This window comes from Copidosoma floridanum, unplaced genomic scaffold (assembly GCF_036245765.1).
Source record: "Copidosoma floridanum isolate Cflo_tuat_1 unplaced genomic scaffold, Cflo_Japanese_pri ptg000006l, whole genome shotgun sequence".
NCBI classification, from domain to species: Eukaryota; Metazoa; Arthropoda; class Insecta; order Hymenoptera; family Encyrtidae; genus Copidosoma; species Copidosoma floridanum.
Window position 1 is genome coordinate 17,200,449 of NW_028321883.1, and position 17,407 is coordinate 17,217,855.

General features: G+C 33.4%; 1 protein-coding gene across 2 annotated transcripts; it reads left to right on the forward strand.

Moving 5' to 3' along the window:
- The first annotated feature begins 3,926 nt into the window (after positions 1 to 3,926).
- Positions 3,927 to 16,391, forward strand: Cog7 (conserved oligomeric Golgi complex subunit 7). 2 transcript variants are annotated; one of them, XM_014353858.2, is made up of 10 exons: positions 3,927 to 4,054; positions 4,864 to 4,959; positions 13,168 to 13,353; positions 13,568 to 13,883; positions 14,126 to 14,319; positions 14,388 to 14,888; positions 15,171 to 15,291; positions 15,391 to 15,564; positions 15,636 to 16,097; positions 16,162 to 16,391. In XM_014353858.2, the coding sequence occupies exons 1-10, from the start codon at positions 4,028 to 4,030 to the stop codon at positions 16,332 to 16,334; spliced, it is 2,250 nt and encodes a 749-aa protein (XP_014209344.2). In that variant the 5' UTR covers positions 3,927 to 4,027; the 3' UTR covers positions 16,335 to 16,391. The 2 variants fall into 2 exon arrangements, with proteins under 2 accessions (XP_014209344.2, XP_089454409.1); XM_089598283.1 differs by having other exon boundaries at positions 4,867 to 4,959.
- The last annotated feature ends 1,016 nt before the right edge of the window (positions 16,392 to 17,407 follow it).

A 17,407-nucleotide genomic window follows, 5' to 3' on the forward strand; every position in this document is an offset into this window, starting at 1 on the left:
CAAGTTTTTATTTTTCCGTTTCTCTATATTAGTCTGGAAAAAGTGTTAAGTTTCCAAAAGATTTTAAATCGGGCATTGTTAGAAAAACTCTAAAAATCAATTAAGGAATAATTACTACCATATTTTTTTGATATTTAGTGAAGAATTTTTTCGATGATTATAAAAAAAAATTATTTCTGGTAAACGAATTTTTTTTTTACTTTTTGTTAAGACTTTTAATGAAGATCACTAAAATGTGGTTTTTTGTAATAATAATTTAGTAATTTGTTATGCAAACATGTTTTTTGACGTACTTAAAATGTTGTAATTTTTTTTTTTTTTAATTACTACTATAGGTTCGTGATATTTAATTAAAAATTTTTTCGATGATTATAAAAAAATATTATTTCAGGTAATTTTTATTATTATTATTTTTTTTTTTTCACTTTTTGTCAATACTTTTAATAAACATCACTAAAATCTGGTTTTTTGTAACGAAAATTTAATAATTCGTTATTTGATTTATTTTTCTCGAATAATTTAATTGTAATAAAAAGTTCGATTACATTAAACAAATTTTTTTTATTATAAAATTAATATTTGTCGTATACAAAAATTAACAAAGTATGAATAAGTGAGGTATTAACAATTTTCTGCAGTACCTCCTACTATATTTAGACACATACCAATTTTCCAGTACCTATGTCATGATGAGAAAAAAAATGGAAGTGCTTCTTTCGCATAAATAACTATTATTTTTGGCCTTGTGTCAAAGTTGCTATGAATAATATAATAATTACTAAATTATTTGAACTAAATAAGTTATAAAATTAAAAAATTAAAAAAAAACTATTTATTTAGCTAATATTCTTACAACACTTATTAGTTGACTTAATAATTTTTAGTTGGTGTGATAACAAATATCTTTGTTGTAAAACATAATATTGTAATATTTATCAACGTACAAATTAAAATGACTTTTCACTGATTTTTCTAAATTTCTCACGACGAATAAACAGGCTTCATCACGTGACCCATCATTTTTTAAGATAGGACTATTTTACATCCAAACTATTTTTAACGATATTTTTTAATCAAGCGAACTCACTTTTTTTCCATGGTTAACAAATGTAATAAAAATACACTTTTTCTATGAAAACATATTTTATCTCGTAAAATAATTTCCAATTTATCGGCCACCATCAGGATAAAATTTAATACACCGATACTCGCTTCAAAGACGAGGAAGAAGAAGAAAAAGAAACAAGCCGTGAAGGAATTTTTCATCTTTTATCCGCTTTACCCAGATAGCTACTGCATGAAGAAAGAAATAATCGCATCCGATGCGAATTCGAAAAGAAAATTACTTTTTCATCGGCATCAGAGAGCGGCTTGGATGTATACATACATTATTATGGGGTGGGAGGGCGGTGAGGCGCACATGACGTTGGTGGTGCAGCAGCGAAGCTCGAAGATGGTGCCGCAGGGAGAGAACAAGCCCCCAGAGCGAGCTACCCGATTTCTTCGAGCTGCCGCTGCTGCTGTACCGGTGAGCGAGGCAACGCCTCATGAAATATCGATAATTGTCGAAATCGCTTTTCCTTGCGCGCGCGCGCACTCGCTCCGTCTTTCTCTTTTCCCGGATACTCGAGCGAAATGACAGAATTTCCCGGCGTTGCAGCTGTACCGCCGTAAACATACTTTTTCCCCCTAGAACCCCTTTTATTTCAAGATTCGTTATTAAATTTCGTTCATTACTTTTACTCGAGATTTACGAGGTTCGTTTTATTTTCACACCGTCGTTGTTTTTTTAAAACTCAGTAATCGGAACTTTACTGCTTTTTTTTAAAAAAGGTTTGTAATCTAAAGCCATAAAAAGATTCATCCTCAACCTAATTACTGTGGACGCTTTTTAAACATTTTTAATACGTGTTTATTCTTTACCATTATTTATGAGATTTTTTGAAAAAATCAGATTAAAAGTTTTTTGCCAGAAAATATAATTTTAATATTTGTTTCATTTGAAAATTTCATCTCTTTTTTTTTCATTTCCATAGTTTCACTTTTGAATATAATATGTGTTCCCTAAAAATACTATAAAAAAATCAGTCTCAACAATCATAAAACGAATAAATAACTTTAACCATGTAACAACTAATCTAGTTAATATACAAAACAAATTTTACTACGACAATGACTAAAATTATTGTTTAGAATTTTACGAATACGTTTATTTGAATACATTTTAATAGAGAAAAAGAGAGATCGCGGGAGAAAGGAAGGGTTGAATAAACCAGTTTGGCTGCACGTACAGTAGTCTGTAGTTGATTACACATGGATGGATATAAATGAAGGCATTGAAATTTTTTGAGTTATGCAATATAATTTATAAGGTGAATACACTTTTATATCATCGTAAAGCAACCTGTAAACGAAAAAGCTAGGCTTTTTTTACTAGGTAATATAACTGGGCCGTCTATGAACTGCTTTCCATGTTTAGGGTTCTTGACATTTTCCTTTTAGCAAACAAATTTTTTTTCTATTTTTGTCCTCCTGTTTTTTGTTAATTGGACAAAATATTATTCACAAAGCTATCCGAATCTTTTTTTAAATATACCGAATCAGGTAAGAAACGAAAGAAAAAGAAGAGACGAAATAGCTCGTTTAATTAAATACGAAGCTTGAATCTCAACAACAATGAAACACGGAAGGAAAAGGGATGTGAGTTTTAGTTATAGCCATATTTTCATCATGAAGTATTTTTCATTGTTTTCGTTGCTATTTCTTTTACATACGTATATACGCGCATGTAAAACTACATGTCTCTCAAATAAAAAGGACCTACTCTGAAAAAAGTCATATCTTTTTCTATTTGTAGCAATAACTGAAAATCCATAGCGAAAAAAAAAAATAGTTTCGTCCGCGAAGTCCAATAACCCAGGGCTGGAATTAACGTAGAGACATTTTATATAAATCAAATAAATAAATTACTATAAAAAATAAAAATGACTTGCACATCATTTCAATAGTTATTCTAGATAACTGATGATTTATCACAGTAACCCGGCGGTCAGTTGAATAAATTATTTTTATTTTTTTTTCGTTAAAATAAATAGTGTAATAATTAAAAAAATAAGTGTATATTGCTTCCACGTTGTTCGATAGTTTTTGAAGATGGAGAAAATTGATCAGCTATAAAAATAACTTGAATGAGTAATAAATAAAAATTCCTAATCAATAGAATATCTCACTTCCGAATTCTTCAGCCCTAATAGCTGATTTAATTAAATTCTACACCCCACGTCGCTGAATTTAAAACACTTGGAACATAGGTTTATGGGGTTAAAGCATTGAGGGTAAAGGTTCGAGGGGTTTAAAAGCGTGTACATAAGTTTAATTATTTTAGGATGATTTAACTTGCCACTAGGTGGATGTTTCTATAGGCCACTGATTATTTATCAATTTTCACGAAATCTAAGTCGTTAACATATTATTTTTATGATCCCAATTATATCAGCAAAAAAACCATACTTAAAGTATTGTATTTACTTGTTGTATTAAAATAAACATTTTTCAAATGTGATTTTCTCTGAAATAAGATGGTCAGCCATGCAGGTTTTTTTATGATATTTAATATAGGATACTATAATTAACAATATCTCCAATTTTCACATCACGTCGTTATTTAGTAATAAAGGAATAATTAAAATTAATTTTGGTTCAAGTTTTGCAGTTGTAACAAAATTATAGGTCTCCTAGCTTTTTAAGAATCCAAGGGCCTGTAAGGAATTAACAATAAAATTTGTATTATTATTCACATAACATGGAATTTTCCATGTATATATGCCTACACACGTGTACGTACATGCGAAAGCACAGCGTTTCTCTCTTTCTCTCTTGCCTGCCCGATGTCTCGTTGGCATTTAACGTAGAGTTCCCTACTCTCCACCAGCGAGTGCTTCGAGATTATACATAATACATTGGTAGCAAGTAATACGAAGGTTAAAGAAAAAAAAAGGGATCTGGTATAAGCAAGTGTCGGTGATAGATGGCGGATGACAGGAAAGTCAAGATGGTAGGTTATAATATAAAACGTCGACGACGACGAGGCGCCTTGACTCCGATTTTTATTACTCTGTCCGCGCTCCTAACCTCAAAGACTTACGATAAATAATCTACAAATAATCTAAGCTATCGTGTGTGTGCTTTTTTTATATCAAATGTGTGTCTGGCTTACTCTTTCATATCATCTTCGGTGGTGTAGACCCTTTATTTACTCTTCGGCAGCTAACATCTTCTAAATCTTTGGTGGCACGTTAATCCCTCTTGTTAATTTTCATTAACTAATCTTCGGTTGTTCGTCGTACTTATTACGTTCAGTGCACACTTCAATTACACTACCAGCCTAATGACACTTTTGTTATCAGTCCTCATCAACGAGATAAGGAAAAGCTGCCAAAAAATGTAAACAAAACTCGCGTTGTTCTTATACACTACATGCAGTTTTACAACACAGTATTGGCGATCGCAGTCGCGAGATTACGTTGTCGATGCACTACTTACTTATTTTTCCGTCAACATGCACAGATTCACAAAACAGCGTCCGCAACGATGAAAAACCTCGTGGCGCGATAACGGCACCGATTGACAGTGCAGCAGGCACTTTGACAAGTATACACCTATATAGCACGTAATCCTATACTCTGCAATTACATACTGCTGTCTGCTTCTACTTGTCACTGCACACTGCATCGGTGCAGCAGCAGATATACATATATAAAATTATATGTGCTTGATAACCTTGCAAGAAGTTTTTAATAAATCCTTGTGTTGGTGATTATTTTATTTCGTGCGAACAATGATGACAATCACTGGCTACTACAGCAGCAGGACATCGCGGCCTTCGCGGAGGACAACTTTGATCCGATCGACTGGCTGAACGGGCTCAACAAGACGGAGGAGGTGCGCGCGAACATCGAGGTGAGTTTTAACACTTGAGTATGTGATATGATGTTCATGTGGGCAAGAAAAATTTTTTGCCATTACCCAAGGTAAGTACAGCCGTAGATTGATACCTAATATGCATGATTCCTGAGGGTGTAATTGGGCATGACTTGCCGCCCACGTTGGGTTCGGTTCACTCACTCCGACTCACTCTCTATCTCTCACCTTAACGACCAGCGACCAAAGACTGGCGCTCGAATGTCTCGAATCCAGACATACTCGTATCCATATGTGTAGGTACAGGGTACACTAGGATAAAGATAAACCTGCTCTGTGTACATGTGCCTGTCCCTGTCTGACTTGACTCCCCCAACCCCCTTTTACGCCCCACTGTCCGTGCCTCTCTTTCTCTACCGGCCTTGCTGCGTTTCCCGCACTCTCGGCTCGGCGCATAGTCGTTGCGACTGCAACAGGGGGCAAAGCTGATGCATGTATTGCAGTATAGGTGGTAGGTGCATCAGCGTATAGGTAACCAGCAGAGCAGCTTTTTTTTTCTTCTCCATATCACGTTCGCTCTCAAGGGTGCTTTTTTGGCTTTTGGTTTATCTTAGGAAGGTTCTTCACTTACTACGTTTAAATTCGCAACAACCGTTGAAGCTTTCTGCTCTCAAATTATATCCTTGGAGGATCTTTTGCACTTCATTCTACTTTGTACGTTCTCCACCTTCCTCGCTCTTCGGCAACGTTCCAAGGCTGAATATATCCATACATGTGTACTCGCATTCCCATCTTGCATTAACTCCGAGGGTCACAACTTTGACTAATTTTAATTCATAATATTCACTTCAAGTTATTAACACCAAATTACCCTGTAACCTAAGCTTTTCAACCCTATGTAACCCCAGAACTTAAAAACCCTGTCATCCCAGACCCATCAATGTAACTCCAGAGTCTTCAACTTAAAAACCCTGTCATCCCAGAGGCATTAATGTGACCCCAGAGTCTTTAACTTAAAAACCCTGTCATCCCAGAGCCATCAATGTAACCCCAGAGGCTTTAACCACCTATGATTGGGTTTGAGGCTGTGGAGTTGCAGGGTTATGGGGTTTCAAAGCTGAGGTTATAGTATATAATTGAGTTTTGATAGCTTGAGATTTCAATTATACATTAACTAATAATGTATACAAATTAAATAAAAGTGTGAGCAGCCATGACGGGGGGTGTTGATTCGATGTATACCTTTTAGAAACAGAGAGTGTCACCCAACCGGTAAAATGAGGATCTTTTATTTAAAAGGAAGAAAATGATATCAATGAGTATTTCTAGTTGCAACAGATAAGTTGTGTAAAAAATAAATGTGTCCAGATTAAAGAAAATATAAATATCATAACTATTGAATCATAAGAATAACTGAAACGTAAAAAAAAGTAAAACAAAACTTGTGGCTCATTTAGACAAGTGAGGGTCAAGATATTAAAAGATTTGTCTCTTTTGATGAAGAATAAAATAATGAATACCAAGATCTAAAAGCAAAATAAGACTTTGATATTTTGAATTATTAAAAAAATCATCGAGTAGTATATTCAAATTCATTAAAAACGGTTTGTGAACTTCGTCAGTTCTTGAAGAAGATTTATTTTCTCAAACTGCACTTGGAACATTGTTGAAAAGCAAATCTCCGAAAGCTTTAGTTTAAATGTAAGTTCAGGTCAAAAAGTACTTTGAAAAACTAAATTTTTAGTGTTTATACTTATATTATGTCAAAAATTATTGTATATTTCTCTATGAACAATACAATTTTATGAATGATTCACAGTTACATATTATTTTGTATATACCATGATTCTATTGTGAAGCCCTAGTTGATAATCCGAGAATGGGTGAATGTCGGGTGTACGGAGTGTAATCTTATTGTAGGCAACCATTTTTTTTTTTTTTTTTTCTTTCGTAGGATCGGATTAAGAGTATAATGTTTGTGCATATCGCAGAGTATAATGTTATTATTAATAAGCCAGCAACGCAGCGCTCATGCACGTGCGTGTAACCGACGAAAAAAAAAAAAAAAAAAAAAAAAAAGCGGACAAGGAGGAAATTGAAAATTTCCCCTCACTTAATGCGCGTACGCATGCACATGTTGTGCACACCATGTATCCGAGTATGTGTGCGCTTTACGCTAATTAAGCAAGGGGTAACAAAAAGGCAATACTCAAAAGAACCGCCGCGACCACGCCAGTATATTATAATATATACGTATTATGATGTACCTATGTATACATATAACATAGTTATTGGATGCAAAAAAAGTGCAAAAGTGCCAGAGAAGAAGTGAGCCTTGTGTGTAGTCGCTTATGCCGTGAATGCACCCTCGTCTATACACTATGCCTATACCCATATATATATACTCTTTTCTGTGGCCGAGGTTAATGCACACTTACGATGGGGTTCTCAACCTACACCAGCAGACATGCGGTATATATGTATACGAAATGGAGTACCCCGTTTGCACACCTTCGTTGCAGAAAACGAGCAAAAAAAGTCCGGTGCAGATGTGGGGGGGGGGGGGCGACAGGGACAAGAGGGTGCAAGTTTCTTACGCTCGAGTGTAACCACGTATGATACATACCTGTGCATTCGCTGCCGGGCGTTCGCGCACATATATGTGAGGGGGTGTATACCTATATTTACGAGTAAAGATTGAGGGCCTTGTCTCGAGGACGCCGGGCGCGCTTTAGTATTTTGCGGGGTTTCGTTAAAAAAAGACGGTAAAAAGAGATAGATGAAATTTATATACATTCAACCGAGGTGTTGGAGAAGAGGGTATACGTGCGATTTATGCAAGACACGAGAGTAAGTGGCCCCTCCCCCCTCCTTACTTTGTTTGTTTTGTTATGTATCTTTTTGTTCGCGATACACATCGCCGATAGGAAGGAAAGCCGGCCGCCCTCGCGATCGAAACTAGTTTTTTGGTTTCGTTTTGTTTTGTTTTCGGCTTCGTTGCTCGCATGTAGTTTCTCGCACGGTCGTGCGGAGGGAAAAGTCGTGCGAGTGTACTGTCGATTATACGGTATGAACGTATACCTGCTCGCCTCAAAAATAATCGTGTGCCCGTGGTATGTACCACTCGAGAAAAGAGCTTATAATATGCGTTCTTATCCTTCCTCTGCAAAAACAGGCTTCTAATGTACGTCTTTAAAAAATCTTGTAAAGTTTTTCATATACTTACAAGATTTTTTAAAGATTACATTAGAAGTCTGTATTGGCTTGGTTTCTTTATTCCGCATTATCGTTGGTGTGAGTTGGGTAACTCGAGCGAGTCTTTCGATGTGGTGACCCAATATACATGTGCATTATCTCGATATTGTACGCGCTTGTGGGTATTAAGGGCATTTTGGTACGATCGGTTGTTTCAAGTATGTTAGTGCATGTGTGCGTGAGTATCGATAGAAAGAACATAGCAAACTCATGAGAGCCTCTATACTCCTTGTTGTGCATGGAATGTCACGCATAAGCTGATGATTAAGTTTTTAAATTTCTGATATTTTGTTGTTGTTGTTCAGTTACACAGATGCTTTTTTTCTCCCTCATATACTAGGATTATTTTACAGCTGTGCTTAGGGTTATTGGATTACGCGGTTTTATACTGCGCTGGAATCGATTCTTGAAGCAAAACCCGTTTTCCTTGAAGTGGATTATCCATCACTTTTTTTTAGATTTTGTATTATTATTTGAAAATTAATATTTAACTTGGTTATGATATAATGAGTGATTATTTACGGTAAAGAAGACGGCCAATGAAATCCAAAATACATTCCTCGAATTTCGTGCGTATTGTTATGTCTTTTGAATTCATACATGTTTTATCAGAGAAAATCCTACATGCGCATCGTCTGTTTCGGTGTTGCGGCCGTTATACTCACTAGAGAATACATTATAAGGCTAATACCATCACCACAGAAATTTAAAAAGTACGAAAGGGGGAGAAAGAGGCTAATGCTTCTTTCATTCGTTATACCTACACAGCCAATTGTGGTTTTTTTCATTTCCTCCTACTCTTCTTGCACTTCTTCTTCTTCCACTTTTTCAATGGCTTCGCAAAAAATCAAACTACTCCATACGCTATTCTCTTTTTTTCGGTCGCTACTCTCTTTGTGTTTTTCGCGTACACTCGTTCTTTGTCACTTATTTTTACGTTCAAAGTACAGCATACCTTAATGTGCGGTGAATTGTATTGTCGGCGTACTTAAATTCACCACCAAATTGGGATATAATTTATAACGTTATGTATGTTAAATATAATAATTAACACATTTACAGCATTGATAGTATTAATGCACAAGTATATTTATTTTGATCACTTCGTTAATTAAAAACTTCAGTAATTATCTAAAGAAAAAACAACTGAGTAACCATCGTGGAAAGTTCCTATTTTGATCAAGTTTTTTTTTTTTTTTTAATGTTCTTGCAACAGCTTGAAATTAATCTTATTTCAAGACGTATTGGTTTTATGCAAACTGTAAGAAAAATGATGGAGTTCGATAACATTTAGATTTGTAACTTAAATTACAGAAAAACATGAAAAATGGAACGTTCATAGTCAATTTATTGAATTTCAGTAAATTTTTGTATATTTTTATAGATTATTTCATTAAATTTATTAAGTACTGAATGAAAATACTTTTTTAAACATAAATATTGAAGTTTAGATACTTTTTTCTAATAGTCTAAACACTCTTTATTTTATTAACTTTTTATTTTTATTATTATTATTATTATTTATTAATTTTACAATACATAAATGTGCAAAACCTTGAGTATAAAAATTTTGCATGTCTTAAAATTTTGTTTGTAGTATGTATGTATTCTAAGATACAGTTTTATAAATGTTAATAACAATATACATGTATAAAAGTTGCACCCACTTAAAAATGATACATATTGTTTATGAAAATTTTACATAAATATTAAACTGCCAAATAAATATCCAAAATTATTAATATTTTAAACCTGAGTTTAAATGAAGGTTAATGATAAAGTAACTTTACAAACATTAGGACATAAAAAAAAAACTTTTTTGTAAAAATTAGTTAAACTTCATGAACATAAGTAAATGTTCATATATTCGTATATTAAATTTTTGTATTGCTTTCAATGAAATGGTAATTTTTTAAATACGTGACATTAAAAATCTGTTATCTAATCAGTTCTTATAAATATTATACTTTTATACTTCAATACTTTTATTAATTTTAAAAGTAATAAAATTAATGACATGATTAAATCAAAAATAATGGTTAACTACCAATTTAAAATCAATAGTACATTCATACATTATATTTAATTTGTGACAGTACACAAGTATGAAATTATTTTAGAGTGCTCTTGCAATTTTAATAATAACTGTTAGGGTAAAAACGTTATAATTGTTGTACGCTAAATGTTATAGAGTCAACCCGTGTAAGGGAATTAAAAGTGCGCCCCAAGCTATTTTTTAACGTGAACTTTGTAGAGTAAAAGTTGGTAAAAAAAGATGTTTTTATGCTAAATTTCAGGTCTATAAATCACCCTCAATAGGTGTGATCGGTCAACCATATTTTTCGGTTTCTGCAATTTTTTTGGTTCAGCAAAAAAAATCTGAAAAAATTTTTAACAAATATTCTTTGAAGTAACAAATATTTATAAATTATTTCATAATTTTCAACGCTAAATTAAAATTTTCAGAAGTATTCGAAGTTTTAAAAAAATTCCAGAAAGAACTGTCTTTTAACTAGTACAACAAAAAATTTTTTCTAAAAAACACATATTTTTTACTAATACCACAAATTTTTTCTAGTACATGTAAGTGGTAAAGCAGTTCTAAAAAAATAAAAAACAGCGATTTTTGGTATTTTATGAATTTTTTAAATGACAAAAAAATGAAAAAAAATCTGTGAAAACATTTAAAAAAATCTCTAAGCAGTAAAGATTTTAAAAAGCCTTTTTGTATATATCTGTCTTTGTGACATTGTAGAAAAACACCAAAAATCGTTATTAATATTTTTTTAGGACCTGTTGCGCCATTTTTAAAAATCTTGAAAAATTTACTGTGGTATGAAAAAATGTGAGTTATCTTCAAGAAACTTTTTTATGATACCACTTCAAAGGGAACTTTTTCTAGAATTTTTTAAAAACTTCGAAAACCTCTAAAAAATCTAAATTTAGCGTTAAAATTTTGAAAAAAATTTCTCAATGTTTTTTTTATTAAAAACTGCATTTTAAAAAATTTTTTTAGATTTTTTAATTTTTATTATTTATTATAGAGTATTTATTTGATGATAGTGAATATCATACATGATTTATTATATTTTAATAATAACTATTATGTAAGTCTTAAAATGGTATTTTGACGTGTGTTTTTTGACGGTCTTAAATTTAACTAAAATCGTTTTTTGTATAGTGGTCATTCTCGTATTTGAAATAAAACTTTATAATTAATGTGAATTTTTATTTAACTTTCAATTGCAACGTATGATATGCACTAATCGCTTTTCCACGTAACACAACGCTGTAATCAAATTTTCAAAGATATTCATATTTTAAAAAAAATTCTGGTCTTTCAACTGATACAACAATAAAACGTTTTTAAGAAAATACAAATCTTATACTGTTACTATAAATTTTTCAACGATTTAAAAGTGGTGGAACAGATCTCAAAAAATTAAAAATTGCGATTTTTGGTATTTTTTGAATTTTTTAAACGACAAACAAATGAATAAAAATCTGTGGAAACATTATAAAAAATGTTTTAACAGTAAAAATTAAAAAAATTATTTTTCGTTCATAATTATCTAAGTGACATTGTAGAAAAATTACAAAAATTGTAATTAATAATTTTTCAGGACCTGTTCCAATATTTTAAAAAATCTTTAAAAAAAGTACTGTGGTAAAAAAAATGTAAGTTTTCTTTAAAGAATTTTTTCGTGATACCACTTAAAATAGGATTTTTTCTAGAATTTTTAAATAACTTTGAATGCCTCTAAAAATTATGATTTAGCGTTATATATTTTACAAAATTTTTTTTAATGTTTTTAACGAAAAATTGGATTTTTGTCAATTTTTTTAGAATTTTTAATTTTTATTATTTATTTCTGAGTATTCATGTACTGTCAATAGATACCATACATTACTCATAATATTTTAATAATAAATATTATGTAAGGCTTAAAATAGTATTCTAACGTGTGTTTTTTGGCAGTCTTAAATTTTACTAAAATCGTTTTTTGTAAAGTGGTTGCTTTAGTATTTGAAATAAAATCTTACAATTAATTTGTAAATTTTTATTTAAATTTTCAACGCTGTATTAAAATTTTTAGAGACGTTCATTGTTTTACAAATATTGTGGAAAAAACTGTCTTTTAACTGGTACAACAAAATTTTTCTAAAAAAATACATATTTTTTACTAATACCGTAAATTTTTTCAAGTATATGTAAGTGGTAAAACAGGTCCAAAAAAAAAACAGCTATTTTTGGTATTTTTTGAATTTATTAAATGACAAATAAATGAAAAAAATCTGTGAAAACATTATAAAAAATCTCTTAGCAGTAAAGATTTTAAATAGCCTTTTTGTGTATATCTATCTTAGTGATACTGTAGAAAAACACCAAAAATCGTAATTAATATCTTTTAGGACCTGTTTCACCATTTTTAAAAATCTTGAAAAATTTACTGTGGTATGAAAAAATGTGAGTTATCTTTAAAAAATTTTTTTATGTTACCACTTCAAAGGGAATTTTTTTTAGAATTTTTTAAAAACTTCGAAAACTTTAAAAAAATCTAAATTTAGCGTTAAAATTAAAAAAAAAATTTCTTTATGTTTTTAATTTAAAACTGCATTTTGTAAATTTTTTAAAGATTTTTTAGTTTGTATTAATTATTATTGAATATTCATTTAATGACAATGATTATCATACTCTACTTATAATGTTTTAATAATAACTATTATTTAAGTCTTAAGATTGTATTTTAACATGTGTTTTTTGACAGTCTTAAATTTTACTACAATCGTTTTCGCTCTCTTATTTGAAAATAATTTGTAAATTGTTTTATTTCGATATCTTACGTTACATTATTATTATTATGTATTGAAGCATGACACAATGGCCAAGATAAAATAAATTTACAACGAAATATATTCAGTCACGTGACGATTTTTAATAAATATCAAACTCTCGATGCATGTGTTACTTTTCATACTCCGAATCCACAGACGACTCTAGCATCCACGCTGATAAAGCTACAGCTGTATATCCAACAAATCAACGCCTCGCTCGAGGAGACTAATCAAGATGTTTTGGTGAACATGCCAAAAATCCTCCGTGACACGCAGCTGTTGCAGCAGGAAGCTGTTTTTCTCAAGGAAAAGATGCAAACTGTCAAAGCTGAATTGGAAGATGTAATACATCTGTTTTTTATTCTTTGTATCGTAGTTTAAACTTTTTTTAATAGTAAAAAAACATATAAAACACCTGATTTTTAAATTAACATAATAAAAATAGGGTGATTGAGAAAATTCTGCAGCAAGCATGAATTAACGTTCGTCTATTGCGTGAAAATCAGTTCAATTAAAAAATCAGTGTATACAATACGTATTTTATAAAAAAAAACAGGTAGAAAAAGGCGCGTTCTCGTCGATCCACAAGCTCGAGGAGCTAGACAGAATGAAGGAAGAACTGATAAGCCGTGATGCTAGTCTGAAGGAGGCAGACAATTGGGTGGCTTTGGCCAATGACGTGGAGGACGTATTCGAGTCTGGCGACGTTGTCAATGTAGCGGTAAAACTCTTTGAGATGCAAAAGTCACTCACAAAGCTAGCCAACGCTCCTGACCACGAGGATAAAAAACTGCAGCTCGAGGGCCTCAAAAATCGACTCGAGGCCGCTGCTAGTCCGAAACTCGTGCAGGCTTTCACTGTCGGCAGCTTAGGTATGCGTCGACTTTCAAAATTGTCATTAATATTTTTATTTTTATTTATTTTACTATTTCGAGGTATCCTTGAGGTATTGTGAAAAGAATATTTTCAAATTTTTTCCCATACTTATCTATAAATCAATGAAATTTGTTTGTTAAGCCAGCGATAATAAAAAAAACAAAAAAAAAAACCAAAAATAAATAAATAAAAATACAATAAAAATGTATAATTCAGGAGCTCCTTTATTCGGCTTCAGATCAGTCCAAAATTTACGTGGATATTTTTACGAAAATCGACCGCCTACCTCAGCTGCTCAAATACTTTCACAACTGCCTGAAAATTACTTTGACCCAAGAATGGAGGAAAACCATCGAATTCGCCCAGGACGAGAATATTACCTACTGGCTGAAAATGTACTTGGACAAACTCCTATCTTCATGGCACGATCAGGTACTTCTGTCCAACTGAAAAAAAAAACTTGGGGAAAAAAAGCAGAAAATAATCCCCCTTCATCATAGGTGAAATGGTGCAGCCAGGTGTTCCCAGCCAATACAGTCCTGGTTACTTTGGTCGAGCTCTACGCTGATCTGCTGCTGAGTCTCGAACCCAGTCTACCCCACTGCGTCGAGTCGGCCCTCAAGCAGCAATCTAACGCCATAAAGCTGTCCATCTTGCTGGAGCTGAAGCAAACGAGCCGGCAATTCGCCGCAAACTTGCAGAGCGCAATGGACGCTCGCGCCGAGAGAATAACGAAGGACGACAGCGACAAGCTCTCCGCGCTGGCCCGCGCGATTTACGCGGCTTACGTGCCTTACGTCGCCAAGTACGGGATCTACGAGGCCGCACACCTCAACCAGCAGCTTAACTCGCTCGTGTTCAATCACGAGGACCTCAGCGATATAATCAGCACGCTCTCGCTCAGTGTCCCCAAGGCCATGGGATACGTCGACGAGGCTAACGAGCGCTGCAAGCTCTTTACAGAGGGCTGCGGTTATCCTGGTCTCGTAAAGGCTCTCAATGTATGTAATTCCCCCCCCCCCTTTACTTTTTTCTTGGTTGTCGCTGTCGATCGAAATTTTCGTAGGGAATTTTTTTTTTTCTGAAGGGCCATACCTAATTGACGTTCTTTCTTTTTTTTTTTTTTTTTTTTTTTGTTTTTTGGTGCTACTTTTTTGCACTTTTCACCACTTAACGTGACTGGTCTTTTTAACGCAGTTTTTAATTTTGTTTTTTAAATAACAAAAATGTATGATTCTCTCTGTAAAAATATAATCAAACAGCATGTTTATTCATCATTTCAGACTTTTTTTAACAATTATCAAGAAAAATTCAAAATAGGAATGAAGCAATTGAACAAGCGTAAGGTCAAGCACGAGGATTGGAATCTGTTTCAGATGTGCCTGACGCTCATGCAAACGACAGGCATGTGCATTGATTAGTAATTTTTTTTTTTTTTTTTTTTTTTATGTATGAGTAGTTTAATGAGACTAGAAAAATAAAAATTTCATTTTCATCCCACAGGGGAGTTTTTAGGTCATGTGGAACAATTGGAAAAAACTTTGTTAAATGACATTTCAGACACCTACGCGAAGCTGCAAGATCCCCAAGCCAGCGTTTTTAATCGATACGTAAACCTACTTTTATCCGAATCAGCTCAAACGGAATTTCACGATTTCGTTGCGTCGGTGAAAAAAGGTGAACATTTAATCATCCAATCAACTGTGAAACTCATGATTTATAAAACACATCTATTTCTTGATTTGTAGACGAAAAAACTCTTCTCGATCCCACGGTGAAGACAGTCCAGAAACTCTGTTCGGACCTCCATCGATCCACTTACGAGGTAATCTTTGCTCCTATCTTCACCCAATTGCTACAAATCAGAAAAGCACCAGCCTGGTCCTCATCGGAAGCCAAGAAAATGCCACCGATAAGCTCCGACTTGCCAGACTACAGTTTTGCTCCTCAAGAGTACATCACGCAAGTGGGACAGTACTTGATGACGCTGCCCCAGCACTTGGAGCCATTTCTCTTGAGGGACAATCCGAGCTTGACCAAAGCTCTGAAAGCTGCTGACCCGCAGTACAGCCAGGAATCGTGCGAGTCTGGATTCACGAACGTATTGTTGGAAATCGTGGCGAAGGAGACTTGTCAGATGTTTCAGGATCAGACATGGAGCATATACGAACTGAACACGGCCGCTTGCAAGCAGCTCGCCACTGATATCGGTAGGTGGTCTCGTACAGTCAGGGAGTTCGACAACGAGTTGAAAATAATTTACAATACTTTCAGACTATCTTGGCAACATATTCGAAGAACTTGGGCTGACGTTGTCCGAAAATATGCAGCAAATGTCGCAGTTGCTGTGGTTGTCACCAGACGATTACCAAACTGGCAGTTCGGGTTGCAATCCACGTGTCGTCGCTGCTGTCAGACAGATGAGGAACATCACGTCATCCGGATAAGCAACTAATGCTTGAGCAAAGAGTTTGTAAAATAATTGATATTGTAAATAAGTATAAAATAAAACGCTTTTTTTTGTATTAAAATTCGCCAAAATTGGTTATTTTTTTATACTCAATGATTACAATAACGAACACTTTAAGAAGATATGATATTTGTACCAGTGAATCGTAATAGAGAATAAAAAAAATCTTCAAGAACAGAAAATTGTTAGTTAACGTATAGGCCGTTCGTAAATTTTACTTAAAAAAAGTTCAAGTCCTAAATTTATCATGTCCTGTACTTGACTTCTCAAAAGACTGTTCCATATCGCCTGCAACTCAAAGCTCTCTAATAATTTAAATTTAATCTTAGTTTTCAAACGGCTCGTACTTCGCGCCATTTTCAGTCATTTCGATAGTCTCGAGTATACTTTCTATTCTCGCTACAACAAATGAGATGCGAGAAACAAACCAAAGTATTTTGAAAAGCGCTTGGTGCCTGGTAATAATAGAAAGGGCACTAAAACATGAAAGAAAAACTAACAGATCAAGACTGCAAAAGATAAGTACAGGAGGCCGAGTGTTCCAACCTAGTGACTAAAAAATATCTTAGGGACATTATTTTTTCTCACTGTGGCACTATCGGTAGGCGCCTTCCAGAGTAGCGGTAAAATAAATCGCATGTCTTTACTAATGTTTATCATGTTGTTGATATAAAGAAATGGCCACATCCTAATCCATACAAAGTTGTGTCATGACACAAAAGTTTACAATGACAAAAAGTAAATGATCGAGGTATATTTAGATGCATCACTAGATGTAACATTGCGCGTACGTCTCTCTGCTTGCAGCTCGTTCAGTTACTAGATGAGCTTTCATTTTTTTGGGTCAAATACCTTTACGTGGAGTTTAACAAAATTATAATATGGTACCAAAGCCAACCATACGTTCGCCGCCAAGCCAAGTACGGTGTGCATGGTAGCTTTCGTCTCGGTACAGTTGGCAGTCTTGGCACACATTGGTGGGGTTTGTTCCGTAATGGTGTGAAATCCGAAGCCTTTAGTCAATATTATATATGGCACGTATACATTTTA